The sequence below is a fragment of the Scyliorhinus canicula genome, chromosome 7 (assembly GCF_902713615.1).
Source record: "Scyliorhinus canicula chromosome 7, sScyCan1.1, whole genome shotgun sequence".
Classification (NCBI taxonomy): Eukaryota; Metazoa; Chordata; class Chondrichthyes; order Carcharhiniformes; family Scyliorhinidae; genus Scyliorhinus; species Scyliorhinus canicula.
The window spans coordinates 164,255,339-164,279,545 of record NC_052152.1 but is presented as its reverse complement, the minus strand read 5'-3'; the positions used below and the strand labels follow the sequence as shown (position 1 = coordinate 164,279,545).

Sequence of the window (24,207 nt, the reverse complement as noted above, 5' to 3'; positions counted from 1 at the left end):
GGAATTTGATTTTAATTGTTTTTTGGGACAAGCAAAAAGATGGGTTAAGGGCTTGTCCCATTACTCCACAAATTGGCTTTGAAACTCCGAGAAAAGAATTAAAACATTTAGGTGAAGAGTGGCATGAGTTTGAAACTATTACAAGGCTGCATTACAAGTAATAAAGAGTTATATTTGAACTTTTACTTTGAGTGAGCAATTTTATTTAACTCAATAGAGTTTTGGTTCTAACATGTACTCAATGAATGGTGGGACATTTCAAAACTCAGAGGGACAGAGGGATCTTGCGGTGCTTGTTCACAGATCCCTGAAGGCGGCAGGACAGGTTAAGAAGGCATACAGTACACTTGCCGTTATCAATCACGGCATTGATTATAAGAGTAGGGAGGTTATGTTGGAGCTGTAAAGGACTTTGGTTAGGTTGCAGCTGGAGATGGTGTTCAGTTCTGGTTGCCGCACTATAGGAAGGATGTGATTGCACTGGAGAGGGTGCAGAGGAGATTCTCCAGGATGTTGCCTGGGAAAGAACATTTTAGCTATGAAAAGAGGCCGGAAATGCTCGGGTTGTTTTCTTTGGAATAGAGAAGACTGAGGATGGACCTGCTTGGGATATACAAGGTTGTGAGGGGCATTGACAGGGTGGATGGAAAGTCCCTCTTAATTGAAGGTTCAATAACAACATAATTTGACGGGGAAAGACAGGGGGCGGGATTCTCCCACGCCGTGCCATTTGGGAGAATCGGCATTCGCGCTGGATTTTCGCGCAACGCTGGTCCGATACCGTTCCGCCATTCTCCAAACCGGCGAAAACGGCATCATCGAGGTCGGCGCTGCGCTGCCCGGAGAATTGCCCGAGGTGCTAAGCTTGGCGATTCTCCGGGCCCCCCGCTATTCAGCAGCCCGTATGGGCCAAAGTCCCGACCCCAGGTCACGCCGTCACGGTTCACACCTGAAAAATAAATTTGTCAGCCAGTCGTGCTGTCTGACGATGCGGAGTGAGGAGGTGAGCTGTCGGCATTTTCGGAGGCAGTATGTTGTGGCATCCACGGCCAGTGCTGGCAGGCGGGGGGGGGTTTGGGAAAGGGTGCCACCATGCTTGGGGGGAGGTGGGTGGGAACAGTGCTTGTGTAAGCGGGTGTGATCAGTGCCATGTTGAATGACGACAACCCGCTCTGCGATGAGCTGTGAGACAATGTCTCACTTATGGCCACAGCTACACCCTGTACCTGGGTGGTCCCTGTATGCGTCACGTACACTCCATCACATGGCCATGAGGGGTAGCTGCCGTCGGTGTTCCGAGGACGATTGGGTGTTGGGGGGGGCGGGGGACACACCCGGCCTCACCGTTGTCCCGACCTTCGACCCCAGCGCCATTCGGTCCCCTTCATGACCCCTCAGGCACCGGACATAGCACAGAGGCATTGGGGTTTGGTTTAACAGTGACTTTAATCGTGACATTCACATACAAGTGCCCTAGCCCCTATAACTAAGCTGTGCCCTGCACCCATGCCAACTTACTATGTGTCGAACTTCTTTGCCTTACGGGCCCTACCACTACGCCTTGGTGTTTCCCCAGACAGTACAGCAGGAGTGGAGGCGGACTGCTGAGACTCCTGCCCTGCGACTTGACTCCCCGTCGGCATGTGTTTCCTGGGGCAGCCCGGCTTGGATGGGCCAGGCTGCTCGGCGGGCACACTGGATGGCGTGGTGCCACCATGTTCTGCCTGCTGCCCACCAGATGCACCAGGGACGGAACGGGGGGGTCCGAGTGTTCCGGGACCTCCCTTGCAGGAGTCACCGGGACGACCCCTACAACCTCCTCCTCCCTCGGGGAGCCCGGTGGCCCCTGGGCCTCACTATGGGATGGTGGTGCGAGCGGAGACAGGCGCCGTTGCACCACCGACACCTGGCGCTGCCAGTCCTGGAGGCCCGCTGTGGCATCGACCAGGGTCTGAACGTTCGCAGCGATGGATTTCAGGGGGTGCGCCATCCCTGTCAGGGACCAGCCCTTACTTTTTAAAGATTGCGAGGTTTTCCACCACAAGTACCCTCCCAGGCAGCATTCTAGATTCCCACCACACTCTGGGTGAAAAACTGTTTCCTCAAATCACCTTTAAACCTCCTGGTGTAAAGCAGACCAAGGCAGGCCAGCAGCACGGTTCAATTCCCGTCCCAGCCTCCCCAGACAGGCACCGGAATGTGGCGACTAGGTGTTTTTCACAGTAACTTCATTTGAAGCCTACTTGTGGCAATAAGTGATTTTCATTTCAAGTACTTGGATGAGCATTTGAAATGTCATAGCATTCAAGGCTATGGGCCAAATGCTGGGATGTGGGATGAGTGTAGATTTACAATGGTTTTTATTTGTTGGTGCAGGCTTGATGGGTCGAAAGGCCTCTTCTTTACTGCATGATCCTCTGATGTCAGTTACCATCGCTACTTAATGACACTTATCAACTTGGAGTGCTGTGCACCTTACCATTTAAACGGGTGATTGTCCAGTTCCTCTTGACGCCAGGTGGCTTATTTTCCAGCTCAAACACAAAGGGGCCTGTATTTGGATCTCTGTCAGCATCTCCTGCAGTAATGTTGATTGCATTTGGATTGGGCTTTTCACAAATCTGGGCCTCTTTCGGAATCAGTTCAGGTGCATTATCATTAACATCAATGAGGTAAATATTAAGGGTTCCAGTGCCACTTGCCGCAGGGTTGCCTGTATGAAGACAAAACACTTATTAGTTGATGGTATCTAATAAAGCACTTGCATCTCATTGTAGAGAAGTCAGCAATATCACACAACGTTTAATATAAAATCCCTTTGTGTTATTTCAGAATGATATTTTACAATACACAACAGCATGTTATCATTGGTGCAACCAGCAATACTCATATTTCGGGTATTTTTAATTCAAACTATATCACAGTTGCAAAGAAAATTAAAGTCCCAAGTCTGCAGTTCTTGTGCAAACGGACTGAAAATCAGCACAGCAGGCCTGCTTGGAGAAGGGACCTTACTTGGGATTCATTGGGCCTTGTCACGCCTGACAACTTGGTTTGCATCAGACTTTGCACCAACAATAAATTTATGTAGCCAGATCTCCACCTCTTTTATATCACATTTTGAATCACAGATTACAATCACCCAGTCCACAAATGATGAGTTTGATTTTTGGCAGCTCTTATGGATAGATCGTATCCCTGCCTTGCCTCGACGGAGGGAAGGTCAGTGTGGAGCCTACCTGCTCCGCCTCAACTGCCCCTCGGCCATAACGCACTGCAGACAGGTTGAAATGGGGAGTTCCTGCTCTCATTGGGGGAGCCAACTCTGCTCTCGGGGGCTGCTGGACAATCAGATTGTATTACAGTCATGGCAGCGCCCAAGAAAGCATTGCCGTGCATTTTGGGGACTGAAATCTGAAACAAGTAGAAGGCCCAAGAATCTTGGGGCTGGATAAATTTGGTCTTGGGTAGGTAAGGTTTGGGCATCTTAATTGTTTGTTTAAATATAGTGGAACCATCCCTTGTATTATGGTGTTGGGCCTGGAGGTGGGCGGTAAGGTGGTGGGGAGGGGTGGGAACCCAAATCCACCCACCCTATTTTGTGTGCCCCTGCCGCAAACACACCTGGTGGGGCCACATAATATGCAGCCCAATATACTTCCATTGATGGGAAAAAGAATGTTCTGGCTACTTATTTCTGTTACACCTTCTCTCACATTCAGGAAGGAAGATTATTACCGTTGGAAAATTCTTGCATTGACATCCAAGGTAGGTATTGTCCCTGATGTTTTTTGTATCCTGCCTACCTGCACAATTTTCCCGTGCCAATTCAGGATGGTGGGTGGGTTCCTGAGAGCCTGCAGCTTTGGAAGTCTGACAGCCCACTGGAAAACATGGGCACTGCTCAGGGGCGTGTGAGGGGAAAAATACATCAAATTTCAAAATTATGAAGGCTGAAGCCAGTAGGTCCTTTGGACCTCCAGTGGAGTTGTGTGGGTCACAGGTACAGCATTCTTGCCTGTAGCCCTGTAATTGAGGCATGTTGGGCGCGCTCTACCTGTCATGTTGCGCCCGAATGGGAGCGCGTCATGGCCAGTGGATACAGGGAGATCCCGGATGTCATGATTGGCATGGTAGCACAGAGGCTAGCATTGTTGCTTCACAGCGCCAGGGTACCAGGTTCAATTCCCAGCTTGGGTCACTGTCTGTGCGGTGTCTGCATGTTCTCCCTGTGTCTGCGTGGGTTTCCCCCAGGTGCTCCGGTTTCCTCCCACAAGTTCCGAAAGATGTGCTTGTTAGGTGAATTGGACATTCTGAATTTATAAAGTATTCTCCCTATGTGTACCCAAACAGGCGCCGGAATGTGGCGACTAGGGGCTCTTCACAGTAACTTCATTGCAGTGTCGCCTGATCTACCGAGGCCCTGAAATCTAACCCTTTCGCCTCGGAGACCTCAGGCAACTGCTGTTCAGTGCTGGCCCTACAAACGGGGACCAGGTGGAATGACATATGTTGTGTGTGTGTGTAGTGGGGGGGGGGGGGTAGGCCTGGGAGTGCCTTGCCCTTATGAGGTGGGGGCAGGGGCCCAATTACCACTTTATATGTGAGTTGGGGCTCTGGGGGTGTTAAGGGGTCACGTCGTTGGGGGGGGGGGGGAAGGGGGGGGGCATTGGCGACCTAATCTCTTCCTGCACTGAAGAGTTCTGCTCCCCAGTGCAGGAAACAGGACTAAGCGCGACCTTGCTAGGCGTTCCCTGCTGAGGACCCGTATATCAACCAAGTCGCAATAGATAGGGTGGTGTTTCCCGGCGCTGTGAGCGTTAGGAAACACCCGGCTAACCAAACCCGTCACGTGGCTTTGTTGCAATTTGGTTCGATCATGATTGCTGTCTTTGGCTCTGATGATTACACAGAAGGCCACCCCCATTGAGCTACCAGGCTTTGCACAGCAGGAGGTTGCTCCGCTACAGGAAAGGTTCTGGCAGAGTCTTCCCCATTCCAACATTTATGCTCGTAAACTGCTGTTTATTGGCTCCACGCCCACTATCAGGCAGCCATTGTCAGTATAACTTTGTCTCCGGCAAGGCCACCTAAAGGCAGAGTGTGGGCTGCCAACCCGACGTGTACCATTTCTATTTCCCTCCTGATTGTGTCTCCAAAACCCTGTCTGCTGGTCTCTCAATATTCCACCTTATGTGTTCACTTCATGTGCAAAATTGGATAAAAATGGGTCAGAGTGTAAGCATTTCAGAGTCCCTGATAAATAATAGAATCTTTACAGCGCAGAAGGAGGCCATTCAGCCCATTGTGTCCGCACCGACCTCCTGAAAGAGCACTCGAGCCAAGCTAACTCCCCAGCCTGATCCCAATAACCCCTTAACCTAACCTACACATCTTAAGTTTTTGGACACTAAGGGGCAATTTTAGCACGGCCAATCCACCTAACCTCCACATTTTTGGACTGTGGGAGGAAAAGGGAGCACCCACACAGACACAGGGAGAACAGGCAAGCTCCACAGACACAAGGCCGAAATTGAACCCGGGTCATTGACGTTGTCAGGCAGTGCTAACCATTGCTCAGGCAGCAAATCGCTGACTGGTGAGAAAGCCTCGATAGCTGTGACAAAACATTATTACCACACAGACTACCACAATCTAAGTAAGCCTGCCGCCACCATTTTGGGTGTTGGCCATGGCTCAGCTGGTAGCACTCTAACTTGTGAGTCAGAAGGTTCTGGGTTCAGGTCCCACTCCAGGATTAGAACACAAAAATTAAGACTGACAGTCTGCTGCAGAATTAATTGATGTGGTACTGTGCTGTTGGAGGGGTCACATTTCAGATGAGACATTAAACCAAGGCCTCGCCTACCCTCTGAGGTGGATATAAAAGATTTTGAAGAGCAGGGGAGTTATCTCCGGTGTTCCGACCAATATTTGTCCCTCAGTCAACATCACTAAAACAAATCACCTGGTCATTATCACATTGCGTTTTGTGGGAACCTGCTGTGTGCAAATTGGCTGTCCCATTCCTTACATTGCAAAGCGACTACATTTATAAAGTATCACATTGACTGTAAAGTGCATTGGGATATATGGCGATTGCAAAAAGCACTCGGTAAATTCAAGATTTTTTAAAGTTTCAGGGCAACAAGGAATTGGCAAAAAACTGTGGCTCTGCCAAAGTTGGTCACATCCGATAACAAATTTTAAGAGTGTTCCAATTTAATAGATTGGAATATAATTTTTAAAAATGAAGGTTGTCACAATTTGTGAGTTCAGAATGTGTTCTGTTGTTCCATTTCAAACTATTTGTTTGCTGATGCCAAAGAGAGATTCCATGGTTGCTGTGCTCAGAGAAAGCAAGTCTACAGAAACCATGGGCTCTCCATTCAGTGCTGCAATAACCACCCCTGAAAGTGTCCACAATTGGATGGAAGTAGGTTTTCTAAATGGCTGGCTGTTTATGTTTCCACTTCAAAGGCATGGAGAGGGGTTTCTCAGCATGTTTTTCCATCAGTGCATGGTCATTTCTTGTTGGTTTTAGTTACCCATATTCATTTTGGTAAAGTTATGCATCGTCTTAAATTATATCGCTGAAACCTGAGGCCATTGGTCAATTACACTTTTAATTATGAGCTTAACTCATCATGAATTGAAGGAACTTAATAATAGTAAGAAAGTTGTTTTGGAGAAATTAATGGGACTGAAGGCTGATAAGTCCCAGCACCTGATCACCCACGTCCCAGAGTGTTGAAAGAAGTAGGCATGGTGATAGAATCTTTAAATCATAGAATTTACAGTGCAGAAGGAGGCCATTCAGCCCATCGAGTCTGCACGGCCCTTGGTAAGAGCACCCTGCTTAAGCTTAGTGGATGCACGGTGACCATCTTCCAAATGCAATAATTTCAATTGCACAGATGACACGAAGCTGTGAGGGAAAGCGAGGATGGTGGCACAGTGGTGCAATGGTTAGCACTGTTGACTCACAGCATCAAGGATCTGGGTTCAATTCCAACATTGGGTGACTGTGTGTGGAGTTTGCACTTTCTCCCCTTGTCTGCTTGGGTTTCCTCCGGGTGGTCTGGTTTCCTTCCACAGTCAAAAGATGTGCAGGTTAGATGGACTGGACATGCTAAAATGCTCCTTCATGTCCAAAGATTAATTGGGGTTGCAGGGTTACGGGGATAGCATGGGGATGTCAGCCTGGGTGGGGTGCTCTTTCAAAGGGTCAGTCCAGACTCAGTGGGTCGAATGGCTTCCTTCTGCACTGTAGGGATTCTGTAATTCTATGAATCAGTATCAATGTCAAACCTTTTTTATCAGGTTAGCAAAACATAGAGGAGCTAATTAAATTGCTTGATTGTTCTCCAAATATTCCAAGTAAAAATCTATGGATATTCAAAATGAGGTTTGTTAATTAGAAAAGTTCTAAATAGGTCTGTCAAGTGTAATAACTTGAATGTGGGTGAGACGGGATTGAAGGCAAATGCCAAGTATGATACGTCTAGATGAATGAGCAACAAAAGATCGAATTAGATTAGATTAGAATAGATTAGATCACATCACATCACATCATGGGCCAAACCAAGCTCCAGGAACTATGGGTCACACTGTGAAAAAGCTACACTTGCAGCTTTTGTTAGCGATTTCAGTTGCTCAGAACATCTGCATGTCTTAATTTAGTCAAACCAAATGATGCACATCTGCAGTAAGGTGAGGGGAAAATGGCCAAAAAGACTTCACAGACAAGGTAACTTTAAGATCAATATTTTAAAAAAGTTAATTTAGAGTACCAATAATTTTTCCAATTAAGGGGCAATTTAGCATGACTAATCCACCTCTCCTGCACATATTTGTTATGGGAGCGAAACCCATGCAAACATGCGGAGAATGTGCAAACTCCACATGGACAGTGACCCAGAGCCGGGATCAAACCTGGGACCTCAGCGCCAAGAGGCAGCAATGCTAACCACTGCACCACTGTGCTGCCCTAAGATCAATACTTTTTTTTAAATAGATTTAGAGTACCCAATTATTTTTTCCAATTAAGGGGCAATTTAGCATGGCCAATCTGCCTATCCTGCACATTTTTGGATTGTGGGGGTAAAACCCACGCAGACACGGGGAGAACGTGCAAACTCCACACGGACAGTGACCCAGGGCCGGGATTCGAACCCGGGTCCTCAGCACCGTAGGCAGCAATGCTAACCACTGTGCCATCGTGCTGCCCTCTAAGATCAATACTTAAGCTGTGAAGAGCCTCATTATGCCAAAAATATTCTTGAGGTGATATCATGGTTGTGTTGTAATTCACCGATTGACCACTAGGTGTCTCATTAGTATATAAGTGAATGTTAGAGTCAGGTGACCTCTCAGACTGGCTGGAGGGAGCTGGAGAGTGAGGTTGCTTGTGCATGATCGTATTGTTATTCATCTGTTGTTTTGTATATAGTTTACCCACAGTTAATGTTAATAAATCATTTATAGCTTTAGCAAGAGTTCTTGCAATATAAATTAGGCCATCCAACAAGAACATTACAAGTCTGTTCCACATGTCCAGTGAAAAAGCAGCAACAGTCGTACAACATGAATAATAGACCATCATGCTTTGGGATTGTTTTGCTAGTCCAACAGCCAAATCCATTTAGAATAAAATGCAAAGTGCTGTTAACCTGTTCTAGTTAGTGGTCAGTTTGATGGTGTACTTATAAAAATCATTTTTGAAAGAGAAAAACGTTTCAAGAAACCAATTGTCGCAACTCTAGCATGAGGTTAAACATCATTATAATGCTCTTATGAAAATCAAGTGCACAGTTTCTTTTGCGTTCAAAGCAAGAACTTAAACCTAAGTCTCAGGTTGATACATAAGGGGAGAGATTCTCCGCAAATGCGGAGAATCGTAAAGGCTGCCGTGGGACAGGCCGTGACCCACGGCAGCCTTCACGCCCACTTCCGGGGCCGATTCTCCCCCCCCCGGGCGGGGCTAGGAGCGCGGCCCCATGCGTCACGGCGGCGCGGCCTTGACGACCCCACGTCAAGTGTCACGCCGGCTGACGCGGCCGATGACATCAGCCGCGCGTGCGCAGGTTGGACAACGCCAACCCGCACATGCGCAGTTGCCGTCTTTTCCCTCAGCCGCCCGCAAGACATGGCGGCTTGATCTTGCGGGGTGGTGGAGGGAAAAGAGTGCATCCGTTACGGACGCACGGCCCACGATCGGTGGGCACCGATCGCGGGCCTATGCCCCCCTTGGCATGGCCGTGGTACTGCCGTGCCAATCGGGCCCCCAGATGCCCCAAACGGGCATCTGGCGCCCGTTTCATGATGGCAGCGAGCAGGTGTGTTTGCTGTGTGTTGAAACGGGCGTGAAGGCCTGGCCGCTCAGCCCATCAGCATCGGAGAATCGCCGCTCGCCATAAAAAACGGCGAGCGGCAATTCGTGGTGTGGGTCGGGCATGGGGGGGGAGAGAATAGCGGGAGGGCATGAAAAATGTCGGGAGGCCCTCCTGCTATTCTCCCACCCGGCATGGGGGGCGGAGAATCGCGCCCAAGCACTTTCATTTTATCCAACTTGGGTTCAAAGCAAGAACTTGGACCTAAATCGCCAGGCTGGTATGTAAGCATTTACATTTTATCCAACATTGATATGGAATCTTGTGATGTAAACAGGAAGTGATCCACAGTTCTCCCGACCAGTCATTTACCAATTTTTCAGATAGGTTTATATTTTAGCTTTTTAAAAGAGTGAACAGGGAGTCGTGCATTTCTTCACAGCTGCGGTGAACGTCAAGTGGCACATTTTCTGCCCTTCCAGAACGAGTTAAGACCCATTAATGAGAGGCAGTGGATATCTGGTTGACAGTTGAAGCTCTAACTGCTCCTGGAATTCAAACCTACAATCTCAGTAAAATAAGCACAGTAGAATCTGCAACAGGGAATCAATGGAAGGGGACTTCAATTTTAAATGATGGATACAAGGATTATCATAGAATTTACAGTGCAAAAGGAGGCCATTCAGCCCATCGAGTCTGCACCGGCTCTTGGAAAGAGCACCCTACCCAAGATCAACACCTCCACCCTATCCCCATAACCCAGTAACCCCACCCAACACTAAGGGCAATTTTGGACACTAAGGGCAATTTATCATGGCCAATCCACCTAACCTGCACATCTTTGGACTGTGGGAGGAAACCGGAGCACTCGGAAGAAACCCACGCACACACGGGGAGGATGTGCAGACTCCGCACAGACAGTGACCCAAGCCGGAATTGAACCTGGGACCCTGGAGCTGTGAAGCAATTGTGCTATCCACAATGCTACCGTGCTGCCCTTATTTCATTATTTCAACTCCCCAACAGCTGCGCAATGTCTGAGGTATAGCTTTCTCATTTCAGGGTAATTCTGCAATTTGCATTTTGCAGAGGGATCTCGGTGTCCATGTACATAGATCCCTGAAAGTTGCCACCCAGGTTGATAGGGTTGTGAAGAAGGCCTATGGTGTCATGGCCTTTATTGGTAGAGGGATTGAGTTCCGGAGCCATGAGGTCATGTTGCAGTTGTACAAAACTCTAGTACGGCCGCATTTGGAGTATTGCGTACAGTTCTGGTCGCCTCATTATAGGAAGGACGTGGATGCTTTGGAACGGGTACAGAGGAGATTTACCAGGATGTTGCCTGGTATGGAGGGAAAATCTTATGAGGAAAGGCTGATGGACTTGAGGTTGTTTTCGTTAGAGAGAAGAAGGTTAAGAGGTGACCTAATAGAGGCATACAAAATGATCAGAGGGTTAGATAGGGTGGACAGCGAGAGCCTTCTCCCGCGGATGGAGGTGGCTAGCACGAGGGGACATAGCCTTAAACTGAGGGGTAATAGATATAGGACAGAGGTCAGAGGTGGGTTTTTTACGCAAAGAGTGGTGAGGCCGTGGAATGCCCTACCTGCAACAGTAGTGAACTCGCCAACATTGAGGGCATTTAAAAGTTTATTGGATAAGCATATGGATGATAAGGGCATAGTGTAGGTTAGATGGCCTTTCGTTTTTTTTTTCCATGTCGGTGCAACATTGAGGGCCGAAGGGCCTGTACTGCGCTGTATCGTTCTATGTTCTATGTTAGCAAGTTATTTACTAAATGTTTTTGATGCAGTTGAAAGAAACTGAACGAGATTTGAACCAAAAGTTGCAAAATGACAGAACTTCAGCGAGTTGAGATATTATTTTACAGTGTTCCACAGGAATGAACAGTGTGAATCCAGGACCTACCATTGTCTGTTGCCAGGAACATTGCTTCGTACACATTCTTTTTAATATAGTTCGACTCTCTGTCCAGGACCGCTGTGGTTGTGATTTGACCAGTTGTGGCATTAATGTTCAGCCAGTTTGCAGGATCGGATAGTTCAGAATATCTAAAGGAAGCAACAAATATGAATAGAAATTTTGAGAACATGAGAACAACTGTATAAACAACAGTGCAGCAAATGATAAATAGCAAAATGATCTTAACCCTTAGCATCAATTGTGTTATTTCACGTCAGAAGCTTCTGGTTGGAACTGTATGAAAGATTAAGAACAGCCTCCATTTTAGTTCAAACCAACGGCATTGAAAGCACCCACCACCAAAAGGTAAGAACCCAATATAAATATAGGTTGGGAGTAGAAATGGTGTGGTGGGTCCCCTGGGAGGTCTTGTGTGTGGGGGTTGTCCCTTTTGAGGCTGGGTTTGATTTTGTTTAAAGTTACTCTGGAGGGAGAAGTAATTTTCTTTCTTCTAACTCAGAGTACCTATCAGGGTAAAACTGGCGGAACCATCCAAAGCTGGCAATTCAAATCGCTTCTGAGAGATGGCTCCCAGCCCGGCGTAATTATCCAGAGGAAGTTAGAACTTCTGGGCAATCACCGGGTAAACCCTTACGTGGGAGCTTCCCCGAAGGGATTTCACAGCACATCATTGTGGTACTGCTTAATGCGATGCTGGGGAACTAGGAAGTTATGAGCCGTTGTAATTTGGCATCTGGGATATTCTGTACCCTTTGCCTGACGTTATTTTAGACAGCACTTTTAAATGGGTACCTAGAGTCGCTTAGGTAATGCTGACTATTTGTGAGATTGATGGGTGCAGTTCTGTTTTTGAAACCTTTTGAAGAGGTTGTGTAACTTCATTTTAAGAGTTATTGGGCGTGATTGAACAACCTTGTTGCGCCCAACTCAGTGACACGATGTGGCCGCTAAATCTCGCAAAAGGGTTGGCTTTGAGTTTGAGATTTTTTCACAACTACTGGATTAGTATTCCAATGACAACACCACTCTGCTATCGTCTCTCTGCCTTGTGTGCAGGGGGATCTTTGAACATTTTATTTCCAGAAAATAATAAAATGTGGTTTTGCAACTGTTATTGCTTCTCCTTTTAATGACAATATTTTGTGCTATGCAGGGAACAAATGGAGACATTTAACTCCCTTCATCCTCACCCAACAGAAATAAGAAAGAACAGGCGTTGAAATCCAAGTAAACACTCAGCATGTGTCTCTGCTTTAATGTCACTGGTTTATTAGGTGACTGAGGAGCAAATTACAGATGCATTATTACAGATGTAGTTTTAACTGCCTGCTAAATGTGGTACTCACTGTAGATGCCTAGCTCAGTATAACCTGTCGACAGCAGAGACCCTGCATGATAAATATAGAATAATCATTGTTGAATTTAAGTGAGCAAGTCGCACAAAGACAACTTGGATTATTGCTGCCCTCCACCTCTCTTACTACTGCCCTACGTCTCACTGTGGAATCCACCAAATTTCCCACAATTTACCTTGGAGTCAACTTAGTGACCTCCAGGCTTCCTAATCTTCACAAGTCCAAAGTCTGGGAGCTGCTTCTGCATGCGGGCAGCTAGCTGGCAAGATGTTAATGAGGCCTGGCCTTAACAAAATGGAGCCAGCCACTAAATGTCGCTCACAGGCAGGTGACCCCATACATCCCAACGGCTTCCCACCCGAGAATTAAAATTCCCTTTCACGCAGCTATTTTCCACAGAGATGTGCCAACTCAAAAGAGTGGTCAGACTGTACCTCCAAAGAATTGGGCAAAAAGTGGAATAACTATAGCCATAAAGAAATAGATATCTGAAGAAAGCGGAGGAGTTTGCAAATGCGATTGCAGGCTGGATGAGCTTATATGTGGTAATCAATTTTCAGCAATATAGCCTTTGGAAGAAACACATTCAGGATCATTAAACATTAAAAGCAATAAAAGAAAATAAATATAGATGAAGTAATAATATGTTGTGCAGGGTAGAAATATTCAAACAGGGAGATGGGCTCATCCATGGTCATGAACTGATGTTGTAAACATTAACGTTTTAAAGTCTTATTGCTTTCAAGTTGATGCAATTTATTGGTCACTCTGAATAGATTGTCCAATGACTTAAAGTCTTTTCACCAAGTTCACTGTAACATATAAAAGGGCAGATAGACCATTTTAAAAATTGCTCTCGTAAATCAGCTATAAGCATCATCTGTCCATTGCGTAATTTCCTTATTAAAAATAATGATTATGGAAATTGAAAAACATGTGCATACCCGCAGATCCCTGCACAATCCAGTTTAGCTCATCTTACGTGCACTCTCCAACTGTAACCTGGACAAGCTGGGCAAGTAAGTCGGCCAAGTGTTGTCGTGGATCAACTCAGATTTGATCAAGAATAACAACTACCAGGCAGAATATTTTAAAGAACAGGATGATAACAGCACATGCTGAAAATGCACAGTAGGTCAATTAGGATGAAAACCCCAAATTTGAATCTTCCCTTTATCTTGAGAGATGCTGATGGACTGGCCTTGCATTTCCAGACTTCTAGTGCACGCAGTTTCATTTTTATTGTAGGAGTCAAGATTATGCTAAAAACCAATCCCTCTATTGATTAACTGTACATCTTAAACCAAAAGTAAGCAGTAATGAACAAGTCTTATCCATTATCACAGTCTAGCAGCCCAATGTAACTCTTGGTCTGCAGCATTAATTCCCTGGTGTGAGCTTGGCAAAGTTTTTTTATTACGTTTTTAGATGAGCACCTTTTATTAGGAAAGACACTTACCGATATATACTTTTGCTGAGCCAATACTCACAACAAATTACAATTCATAACCTTGGAATTAATTACTACATTACTTATACATGTCAGGCTGCCGAGTTGCTCAGTTTCAAAAGTTAATATGAGTGAGTGAACCAGCTTCAACCTCTAAAGCTTTTCTTTTAAGTTGCTAAAGTTGCTATTTCAAAGTTTGGGGAGTGATTTCAGCTGTAAAATTGTTTATCTTTCCATATCTTTATTCCAGAAATAAAAAACTAGATGAGTGAGTTGCATGTTCAAGCAGAAACATACTGCACCAACGGCAAGGCAGTGACCTGCTGGGTAGTTGTAGCAAAATTTATTGAGATTTGGCAGAAATGAAGTTGCTGTGAAGCAGAAACTTCAATTAGCAAATTGATTCCAAGATCCTCAGCGTTGTTTCAAGTCCTTCTGCGGCCTCACTGAACCATATTTTGTTAATCTTCTCCAACCACGCAGCCTAACCCTCATCTTCTAACTCTCTAGCTTTAGACTACTGCTTGTTCCACTTCACAGCACCATCGGAGCCTAATCTTTCAGCCATGGCCTCTGGAATTTGTTTCCTAAACCTTTATAACTTACTATCCCTTTTCCGACCTCCAAAAGTCTTACTGCTTGACCCATGTTTTATAATATCTTCTTCATTCTCTGCACATCAAAAAATATTCTCAGTTCCTGCTCACTGTGAACTTCACCTTCCCATGTAAAGCATTCATATCCATCTTCAGGTGCAGATCACTAATAATTGTGCATGAATGTTCTGAAAATATATCCATCGACATAAAATGGCATTTTACGCGATGTGTTACCAATAATTGCAAAGCTAACTGGCAATGAGGTGCCACGTGAGTGTGCAAATATGCCAATGTACAAAGGCATATAGTGGTATGGTGCAGATGAATCATGCTGCCCCCACACAGGTTTTCCAATCCCTGCTGGGGGTGACCTGGAGTCACTAACTGATGACATTAAGAAGGTCCTCTCAGTGAAGCAGGAATAAGCAACAAAACTGAAATTGGATAAAAATAGCTTTCATTTTTAAGCAGGTCTCACATTCTAATTAGGTAATTGAAGAATACAGGTTGAGTATCCTTTATCCGTACATCAGAAAAAACCGAACGCATCCAAAAGTCACACGTTTTGTTTAACCTCATCGACCTTTAGCGCAGAGAGTAAAGTTGTTTGCCTGCACTGTTTACCTCATGATTTTTGTGGTGAACATGTCAAAAAGAAATATATTATGGGGCCCCTGTATTAATTATGCAGTAATACATCTTGGGCTGGATTCTCTGATTTGCAGCCGTGACACCTGACGCCGGCGTGGTAATGGTGGTGTTTCACGACCAAACCTTTGCCGCTAAATGGCCACCGATCCTCAGTTTGGTGGGGGGCTACCAGGCAGGCAGCGTAGAGCACCCGGCTCTAGCTTCAGATACGGCCGGAGAATTGCCGGATCCATGGCTGCACTTGTGCATGGCGGCGACCTGTAGCGGCCATACCATGCAACATGGCGCCGGCTGCGCCCGGACCCGGCCTGCCAAATAGTGCCGTTCCTTTGGCTGACTCGGGACTCGCAGACCACTCCCCAACAGTACCCCCAGCCCCTGCCAAAGTCCCCCTGCCCGCGGATCTGCTCTCTCCCTATGGTGGCGGCGCTGGACTGAGTCCGCAGCCGCCACGCTGAGTTCCTGACAAATAATAGCATGAGAGACCCATGCCGCCAGGAACTCGGCCGGTCGGGAGTGGAGCATCAGGGGAAGGCCTCAGGCAACATCCGCGATTTTGGCGTCGGCGACAAGAGAAACCCACACCTTATCTTCCAGTCATTCTATTTACTTTAGAGCTAGCCTTATGGTACTGTAAGGTACGTTTGTGTTCATTAATAGAAGTCTGAAATGCAGTCGGCCCTGAGGATTTGGGATAAAGGATACTGGATTATAGCATTACCAGGATCTTGCTTGGAATTACTCCTGTTGGTCTGTGAACAGTGGCCCCTTTTACAGGAGAGGAGCGGAAGGGAACTTTAAGTCAGGAAAAAAATAATCCCCTTATCACGAAGATCTCAAGTTAAAACGTAAAGAAAATACAAATTCTGCTGTCAGCTTAAAGAGTTCAGTATTAAAAACTGGAGTCAGCACATATCTGCTTTCTTGCCATTTGAATATTATCCATATCTATTAATGTGCTGATTATGTGGAATACTTTTCCTCAATTATTCCTTTACCAATTCTGTGCCCTTCCCATTTCTCTGAGAAGTTTTTTGACCCCTTGCTGAGGCGCCATTCATCAAAGGACAGGTGAAGAATTTTTATGTTGCCAGTAAGCCAAGCTGATCTCCAGTGACAGCCGGATTGTATCTGTTCCTTGCACAGGATGGGGTAGACAATATTACTGTGCTTTAGTGTAACCTGGGTGATAGCAAATCAGCGAGACATCGGAAGAAAAATCTTACCGTACTGTTTGCTGCATGAAGCGGTCTGGATCTTGAGCTACAAATGTCGTCAGCAGTGTGCCCACAGGCATCTCTTCCTCTTGCCTGATCAGTTTGGGGTTGGGAATGAAAAATGGAGCTTCATTGACATCTGTGGCAGAGATAGCAACTGTTGCTGTGGACTGGAGTGAAGACTGAATTCCAGCTGCTAGAGGTGCTTGATTCATTACTACCACTGTCAGCACAAAGGCCCTGTTTGTCTCATAATCCACTGGCTGAAACACAGAAAAATCAATATATTGGATTAAGTATATAATTCCCATCACATACAATGTCAGAGATAAAAATAAGATCCGTGCTCCATGCACCCTGGCAGTAAGAAGATTGGAAAAATTAACCGTTTAGTTATGATGTGTGTAACATTCGGTTGGGAGCTCAATTCTTTTTAAAACAAAACCTTTTTCTCTCAATTTCAATAGTATATTCTGTGGAGGCATTACTTACAGTTTTCGTTGCTCGTAAAGAAAAGGTCAAAAATCAAGCCCTGGTCTATATCAGGGTGGGAGAGGGAGGGAGGGGAGTGCAGAACATAGATGAGGGCTTTATGCTACATTAGAACTCAGAAATAGAGTGTAGAAATAACGGAACGGATTTCTCACAGAGAGGCAATCATCATTAAATTACCAATCTGCTCTGACTTTTCCATGCCTGGACGCTGCTCTGCATTTTTTGCCAGGTCTTCCGAACCCAACTTCACCAGAAATGTGGAGTGCAAAATCCTTTGGAGAACTTCATCACAGCACGGTAGCATTGGGGGTAAGACAAGACACGCTAGCTTTTTATGGCACTAACTACTGTATTGTAAGGTTAAATGTCCAGTGTGAATGTTGGTGAATGGGTGAATGGATAAATGAGAATGGATAAATGAGTCAATGGGTAGGGTGTTAGGGTCCGTAGGTGAGTGAGGTAAATGGGGAGGGTGGCAGTTGGACGAAGTGAGAGATATATGATCTGGCCAGTGAATAGGGTGGTAACTTGGTAGGATGGCAAGTAGGTAGGGTGGCAAGTGGCATGGAGAAACTGTGGTGTAATAGTAATTCCACTGGACTAGTAATCCAGAGACCCAGGCTAATGGTCTGGAGACACAGGTTCAAATCCCACAATAGCAGCTGATGGAATTTAAATTAAATCAATAAAAATGTTCTGGAATTAAAATCTAACCACCTTGATGATGACCGTGAAACTATGGTTGATGGTTGTAAAAACCTAATTGGTTCCCTTTAGGGAAGGAAACCTGGTCTGACCTCCATGTGACTCCAGATCCACAGAAATTTGGTTGACCCTTAAATGCCCTCTGAAATGGCCTAGCAAGCCACGCAGTTGTATCAAATTGCTACAAAGTTGAAAAGTGGTGAAATAGGACAGACCACCCACCATCGACAAAGGCATAAAGTAACAATGGCAAATTCAGCCCTGTCGATCTGGCAAAGTCATCTTTATGAACATCTGGGGGGGCTTGTGCCACAATTGGGAGAGTTGTCCCATAGGCTCGCCAAGCAATAGCCGGATATAGTCATATCTTACAGACAATGTCCCAGATATCACTGCCCCCATCCCTTCGTATGTTTGTCCCACCAGCAGGTCAGATCCAGTGGAGGTGGCAGCACAGTTGCATACATTTTGGAGGGAGCTGCCCTGGGACTCCTCATCATTGAATCTGGATGCCATCAGCTTTCACGGCATTAGATCAAACGTGGACAAGGAAAATTCCTACTGATTACTATCTACCGTGCAGCCCCCTTCCCCTTTCTCAGTCGATGAATCACTACTCCTCCATGTTAAACACCAAATGGAAGACACACTGAGGATAGCAAAGGCACAGAATGTACCTTGGATAGAGGACCTCAATGTCCATCAGCAAGAGTTGCTCAGTACCACCACCACAGACCCAGCTGGCCAAGTCCCAAAGGACATAGCTACTCGAATGGGTCTGCAACTGCTGGTGAGGGAATCATTTAAGAGGAAAAAACCCTTTGATCTCATCCTCACCACTTTACCTGTTGCAGATGCATCTGCCAATGGGAATCATGGGAAAAGTCTGAGTCATACCGAGCACAAAGTTAGATGGGTATGGTTGTTGGAGGACAATCATCTCAGTCCCAGCACATCGCTGCAGGAATTCCTCACGGTAGTGTCCTAGGCCCAAAAAACATCTTCAGCTGCTTCTACAATGACCTTCCCTCCATCGTATAGTCGGAAGTGGATTGCACAATGTTCAGCACCATTCGTGACTCCTCAGATTGTGAAGCAGTCTGTGTCCATAGGCAGCAATATCTGGACAGCATTCAGGCTTGGGCTGAAAGGTGGCAGGTAGCATGCACACAACACAAATGCCAGACAATGATCATCTCGAAAAAGAGATAATCTAACCAACCCACCCCCCCCAACCCCTTGTTGGCATTACCATCACTGAGTCCCCTATCAACACCGTGAGGGTTATCATTGACCAGAAACTGAATGGCACTAGCCATATAAATACTGTGGCTAAAAGAGCAGATCAGACGCTGGGAATTCAGCAGTGAATAACTCACCTTCTGACTCCCCAAAGCCTACTCACCATCTACAAGGTACAAGTGACGAGTGTGGTGGAATATGCTCCACTTGCCTGTATGAGTGCAGCTCTTGAAACACTCAAGAAGCTCAACACCATCCATCACAAAGGGATCTGCTTGATTGGCACCTACCACGCTCAACATTCACTCCCTCCACCATCAGTCAGGCGTACCATCAGGAAGATGCACTACGGTAACTTCCCAAAACCCCTTGGACAGCACCTTCCAAACCCACAACCTTGATTACCTAGAGGACAAGGGCAACATCGGAACACTACCAACTGCAAGCTACCCTCAAGTCCGGCATCACCCTGACTTGGAAATATATTGCCATTCCTTCACTGTCTCTGAGTGAAAATCCTGGAACTCCCTTCCTAACAGCACTGTTGGTGTACCTATACCACATGGACTGCAATGGTTTAAGAGGTAGATTCAAAATCACCTTTTCAAAGGCAAGTAGGTATAGGCAATAAATGCTGATCTAGTCAGCGATGCCTAAATCCTCGGAGTAGAATAAATAAAAAAAAGGTTGCTATGGTGGCAAGTGGATGAGTTGTTAGTTGGATAGGGTGGCAGATAGGTGGAGTGGCAAGTGGATAAGGTGGCAAGTGGGTGGGGTGGCTAATGGAGCAGTCATGTTAGGTTGGGCATGAGGAGGAACACTCGGGTCAGGGGCTAGTCAGGTCAGGTCGAGGGAGCAGTCAAGCGGTGGAGGTTCATCAGGTGGGAGGAGGTTTGCTGGGTCAGGTCAGGGGTGGTAATCAGTAGGGTTTTCAGTGTGTGATTGGGGGGGTCAGTTCTGTAGTTACCCAGGAGTTACACTAGGATTTTTCTGTCCAACATTTCCAGATAACTATCCGGATAAGTACCGTGGAACTGTCCAAAGTCTCAGATTCTAATTCAGAGTCTGAGATATAGACACAGAGAGTCCAAGTCGCAGGGAATTTCCCATTGAAAGTTCAAACTTAATGGGCACTTACCAGAGAAGTCTAGCACGTTCAACATTCACTCCCTCCACCATCAGGACTCCCGTGGGGTCCAGATAGACAACTTAGGCAGGATTCTCTGAGCCGGCGCCGGCTCGGAGAATAAGCATTCACGCCGAGACGGCCCGCGTCGCCGTTCCGACACCGGGACGCGAACCTCCAAACCGGGTAAAACGGCACAAACATGGCGGGTGCCACAGGGCCCGGAAAATCGCTAGACGTGGCCCGACATGCGATTCTCCAGGCCCCCAGTGATACTGCAGCCCGGATGGTCCACCGGTCACACCGGCGTCGTTCTAATCTGGTTTAGAAAAGTGTCAACCTGTCGTGCTGGCTGACGCTGCGGCCGGAGGAGGTAGGGGTCGGCGTGGGGAGACCTCAGGATGCCAAGACGACAGGGCCGTGGCTGCGGGGCTTGAGGGGGGGAGGCCCCTCAGGTGCCGGGTAGGGTGAGGCAGACAGCCACGGTGGCCGGGAACAGCCCACCATGACAGGGCGGAGCCAAAGCCACGGGCGCCATTACGGCAGCCACGCAAATGGGCACCCACAACCCGGTCGCTGGCTCAGCACAGGCCTCCCGGCCGTTCGGATGGGCGCTATCGCCCCCCCCCCCCTCTCTCTCTCTCACAACCAGCCGGGTAGATCCAGGGCTGCACCTACGGCAGCCCTCGGTGAGGGTGGTGTCATCAAAAGGTGCCCCTGGCAGGAGGGATGGGCGACAGGTGTCTGGGAACCGAGTGGGTGGGTGGGGATGGGGGGCATGCGTGGCTGGGGTGCGAGCTGCCAACCGGGGCGACCATGTAGTATATGGCACCTGGTTGTGGAGGGGGGTATGTGCTATGATGAAACTTTGTCTATCTCCATCCCGTGCAAATCGTAATCTTTGGTCATCTTCCAGCATTGTTGGCCGCCGTGGCAGGGGCCACTGCCCTGCATGAAACCCTGTGGGCGCTGGAGCTGTGGAATCACACAGAGGAGGTGGAGGCTGCAGCAGAGGAGTGGGCCGCAGAGGGGCAGGTGCCAGCTACTCAGGCTGGAGGGCCGCCTGCCTGACAGGCGCAGGGGGAGGATGAGGACCATGACAATGGGGAGCCAATGGACGAGGATGCCGAGGAGGAAGAGGAGGAGGAGGACAGGGGGAAGAGGAGGCAGTGCCACAGCTACGGAGGCGCCCGATGAGGCCTTGTGCGTACCGGTGCCACATATCCTTCCAGACCCTCCTGGACAAAGCATGCAGGAGGAGATTCCGGAGGATCCGGGAAACTGTCACCCATATCTGCCAGCTGATGGCAGACCTGGCACCGCATGGGACTGGGGGTGGACATCCTCTCCAGGTGGCCGTTAAGGTGACAGTTGCCCATAACTTCTATATGATGGGGTTGTTCCAGTCGCCGAGTGGGGACCTGTCCGGTATCTCACACGCATCGGTGCACTGGTGCATCCGTGCAGTGACTGCCGCCCTGTATGACATAGCGAACCAGTACATACAGTTCCCCGTGGACCGCGCCCACAAGGTGCCTGGGCAGCGGGCTTGCCGCGGTTGCCAGGGTTCCCATGATGCAGGGTAGAATTGATGGGGTGCACGTCGCCATGCGGTCACCATCGGATAACAGGGCGATGTTCATCAATAGGAAATTAATGTGCAGGTAGTGTGTGACCACCAGATGCGGATCCTGCACGTCTGTCACTGGTACCCGGATAGCGTACATGATACATTCATATTAGCACAATCGTTCATCCCTGGCATGTTCGAGGGACACCCCCCCCCCCCCCCCCCCCCCCCCGGCTGCAGGGCTAGTTGCTGGGCGACAGTGGTTACCTGTTGTGGTTGTGGCTGATGGCACCTATACGGAGGTCACAGATCGACACGGAGAACCGCTACAATGATGCCCATTGTGCGGCCAGGTGTGTGGTGGAGAGGTGCTGTGGGCTGCTGAAGATGCGCTTCAGGTGCCTGGACCAGTCTGGTGGGGCCCTTCAGTACCTGTCGGCCCCATTGTTGTGGTCTGCTGCATTCTCCATAATATAGCCCAGCAGAGGGACGATGTGCTGGAGGAGGAGGAGGAGGGGCAGAGGGGGAGGATCACGACGAAGGACATGCTCTCCAGATGAGGGGGATGGGGGAGGGGGGGTGGCAATGTATGGGGCATGGTGGATAGGATACTGCCCAACACCACCGGCTGGGCCAGCAATCACGGGAGGAGTTGACAGCCGTGCGTTTCACCGACTGGTGGCGAGGGTGGGTATTGCTGAGCATGGGCATGGACAGCACAGTATGGCACCGCCTCACCACCCAACACCCTCACCTCCCCCACCACTGACCACCCTCACTTCCCCCACCACGGCATCACCCGCATGCACACCATGCCTCCAGGGGCTGGTTTAGCACTCTGGGCTAAATCGCTGGCTTTTAAAGCAGACCAAGGCAGGCCAGCAGCACGGTCCAATTCCCGTAACAGCCTCCCGGAACAGGCGCCGGAATGTGGCGACTAGGGGCTTTTCACAGTAACTTCATTTGAAGCCAACTTGTGACAATAAATTCAATTTCAAATTCCATTACACATCCACCTGCGGCACAACGAGCTGGGTTCACACGGTTGCTCGTGGAAGCGGGTCTGTTCCATGGCATGGAGGATGTTGACAAGTCACTCTGCGATGAGCTCTGAGCTCCACATCGTTAGACAATGTCTGACTCATGGCCACAGTGACACCCTCCACCTGGGTGGTCCCTGTATGCAGACCGAACACTGCATTACATGGCCCTGTCAGCTCACTGGGGGCTGGGACGGCCACCGGATTGGGGGGGGGGGGGAGGGGGGGCACGTTGCACTCACCTGAGCTCAACATTCCATCACCCCTCCCCACGCTGGCACCCAGTTCTCGCCCCAACCCGCACGCATCAGACATAGCACAGAGGCAGCTTTTATAGGTGTTTAATAGGAGAAAATCTGTACATGTGCCCTCGTCCGAATAACTAATTGGTGCCCTGCACCCGTGCCAGCTTACTAAGTGTCTATCTTTCTGGCCTTACAGGCCCTATGACTACGTCTAGGTGTTTCCCGAGATGGTAGAGCAGAAGTGGAGGCGGACTGCTGTGATTCTTGCCCTGCGACTAGAGTCTCCTTTGGCGGTCGTTTCCTGGGGTGGCCTCGCCTGGATGGGCCTGGATGGGCCAGGCTGCGCCTTGGGCGATCAGGATGGCATGCTGACAACCTGTTCTGCCCGCTGCCCACCAGATGCACCAGGGATGGTAGGCGAGAGAGTCCGAGGTGCCGCTAGTGTTCCAGGACCTTTCCTTCAGGGGGACCCGGAACATGCCCCAGCACCTCCCCCTTCCCCTTCGGGGTGCTAATGGCTCTCGGGCTTCTTCATGGGATGGGGGTGCGAGCGGATCCAATACCCAAGGCACCCCCGGCACCTGGCGCTGCCAGTCCTGGAGGCCCACTCTGGTATTGACCAGGGTCTGTAAGTTTGCAGCCATGGAGCTCGGAGTTGGCCATCCCTGTCTGAGTCTCTGTGACGCTAGCCAGCACCTGGGCAATGGCGCCGATTCTCTCAGCGATGGCCTGCTGAGACTGGGCTATGACCTGCTGAGACTGAACTTTTAAGCTCCATAATCTCAGCTGAGTTGCTGAGTTCTCATTTTAATTCAGTAAGAAGTCTTACAACACCAGGTTAAAGTCCAACAGGTTTGTTTCAAACACGAGCTTTCGGAGCACGGCTCCTTCTTCAGGTGAATGGAAAGGCTTGTTCCAGAAATGTTTATATAGACACAGTCAGAGATGCCCCGGAATGCGAGCACCTGCAGGCAATCAAATCATCAAAGATGCAGAGAGAGAGGTAACTCCAGGTTAAAGAGGTGTGAATTGTCCCAAGCCAGTTCAGTCGGTGGGCCTCTGCAAGTCCAGGCTTGTTGGTGGGGGCCGAATGTAATGCGACATAAATCCCAGATCCCGGTTGAGTCCGCATTCATGCGTGCGGAACTTAGCTATAAGTTTTTGCTCAGCAATTTTGCGTTGTCGCGTCTCCTGAAGGCCTCCTTGTAGAATGCTGACCCGGAGATCAGAGGCTGA

The 24,207-nt window shown here is 48.3% G+C and overlaps 1 protein-coding gene across 2 annotated transcripts in view; it reads right to left on the bottom strand.

The window, feature by feature from the left end:
* The window catches only part of LOC119969494 (cadherin-4-like), an 859,326-nt gene that overhangs the window by 83,712 nt on the left and 751,407 nt on the right, over window positions 1-24,207 (bottom strand). For both annotated transcript variants that reach the window (XM_038803180.1, XM_038803181.1), the window contains 3 exons: window positions 16,558-16,811; window positions 11,262-11,404; window positions 2,480-2,713 (listed from right to left, as the gene is read on the bottom strand). In XM_038803180.1, coding sequence (XP_038659108.1) covers window positions 2,480-2,713; window positions 11,262-11,404; window positions 16,558-16,811 — 631 coding nt within the window. The remainder of the gene's footprint in view (window positions 1-2,479; window positions 2,714-11,261; window positions 11,405-16,557; window positions 16,812-24,207) is intronic.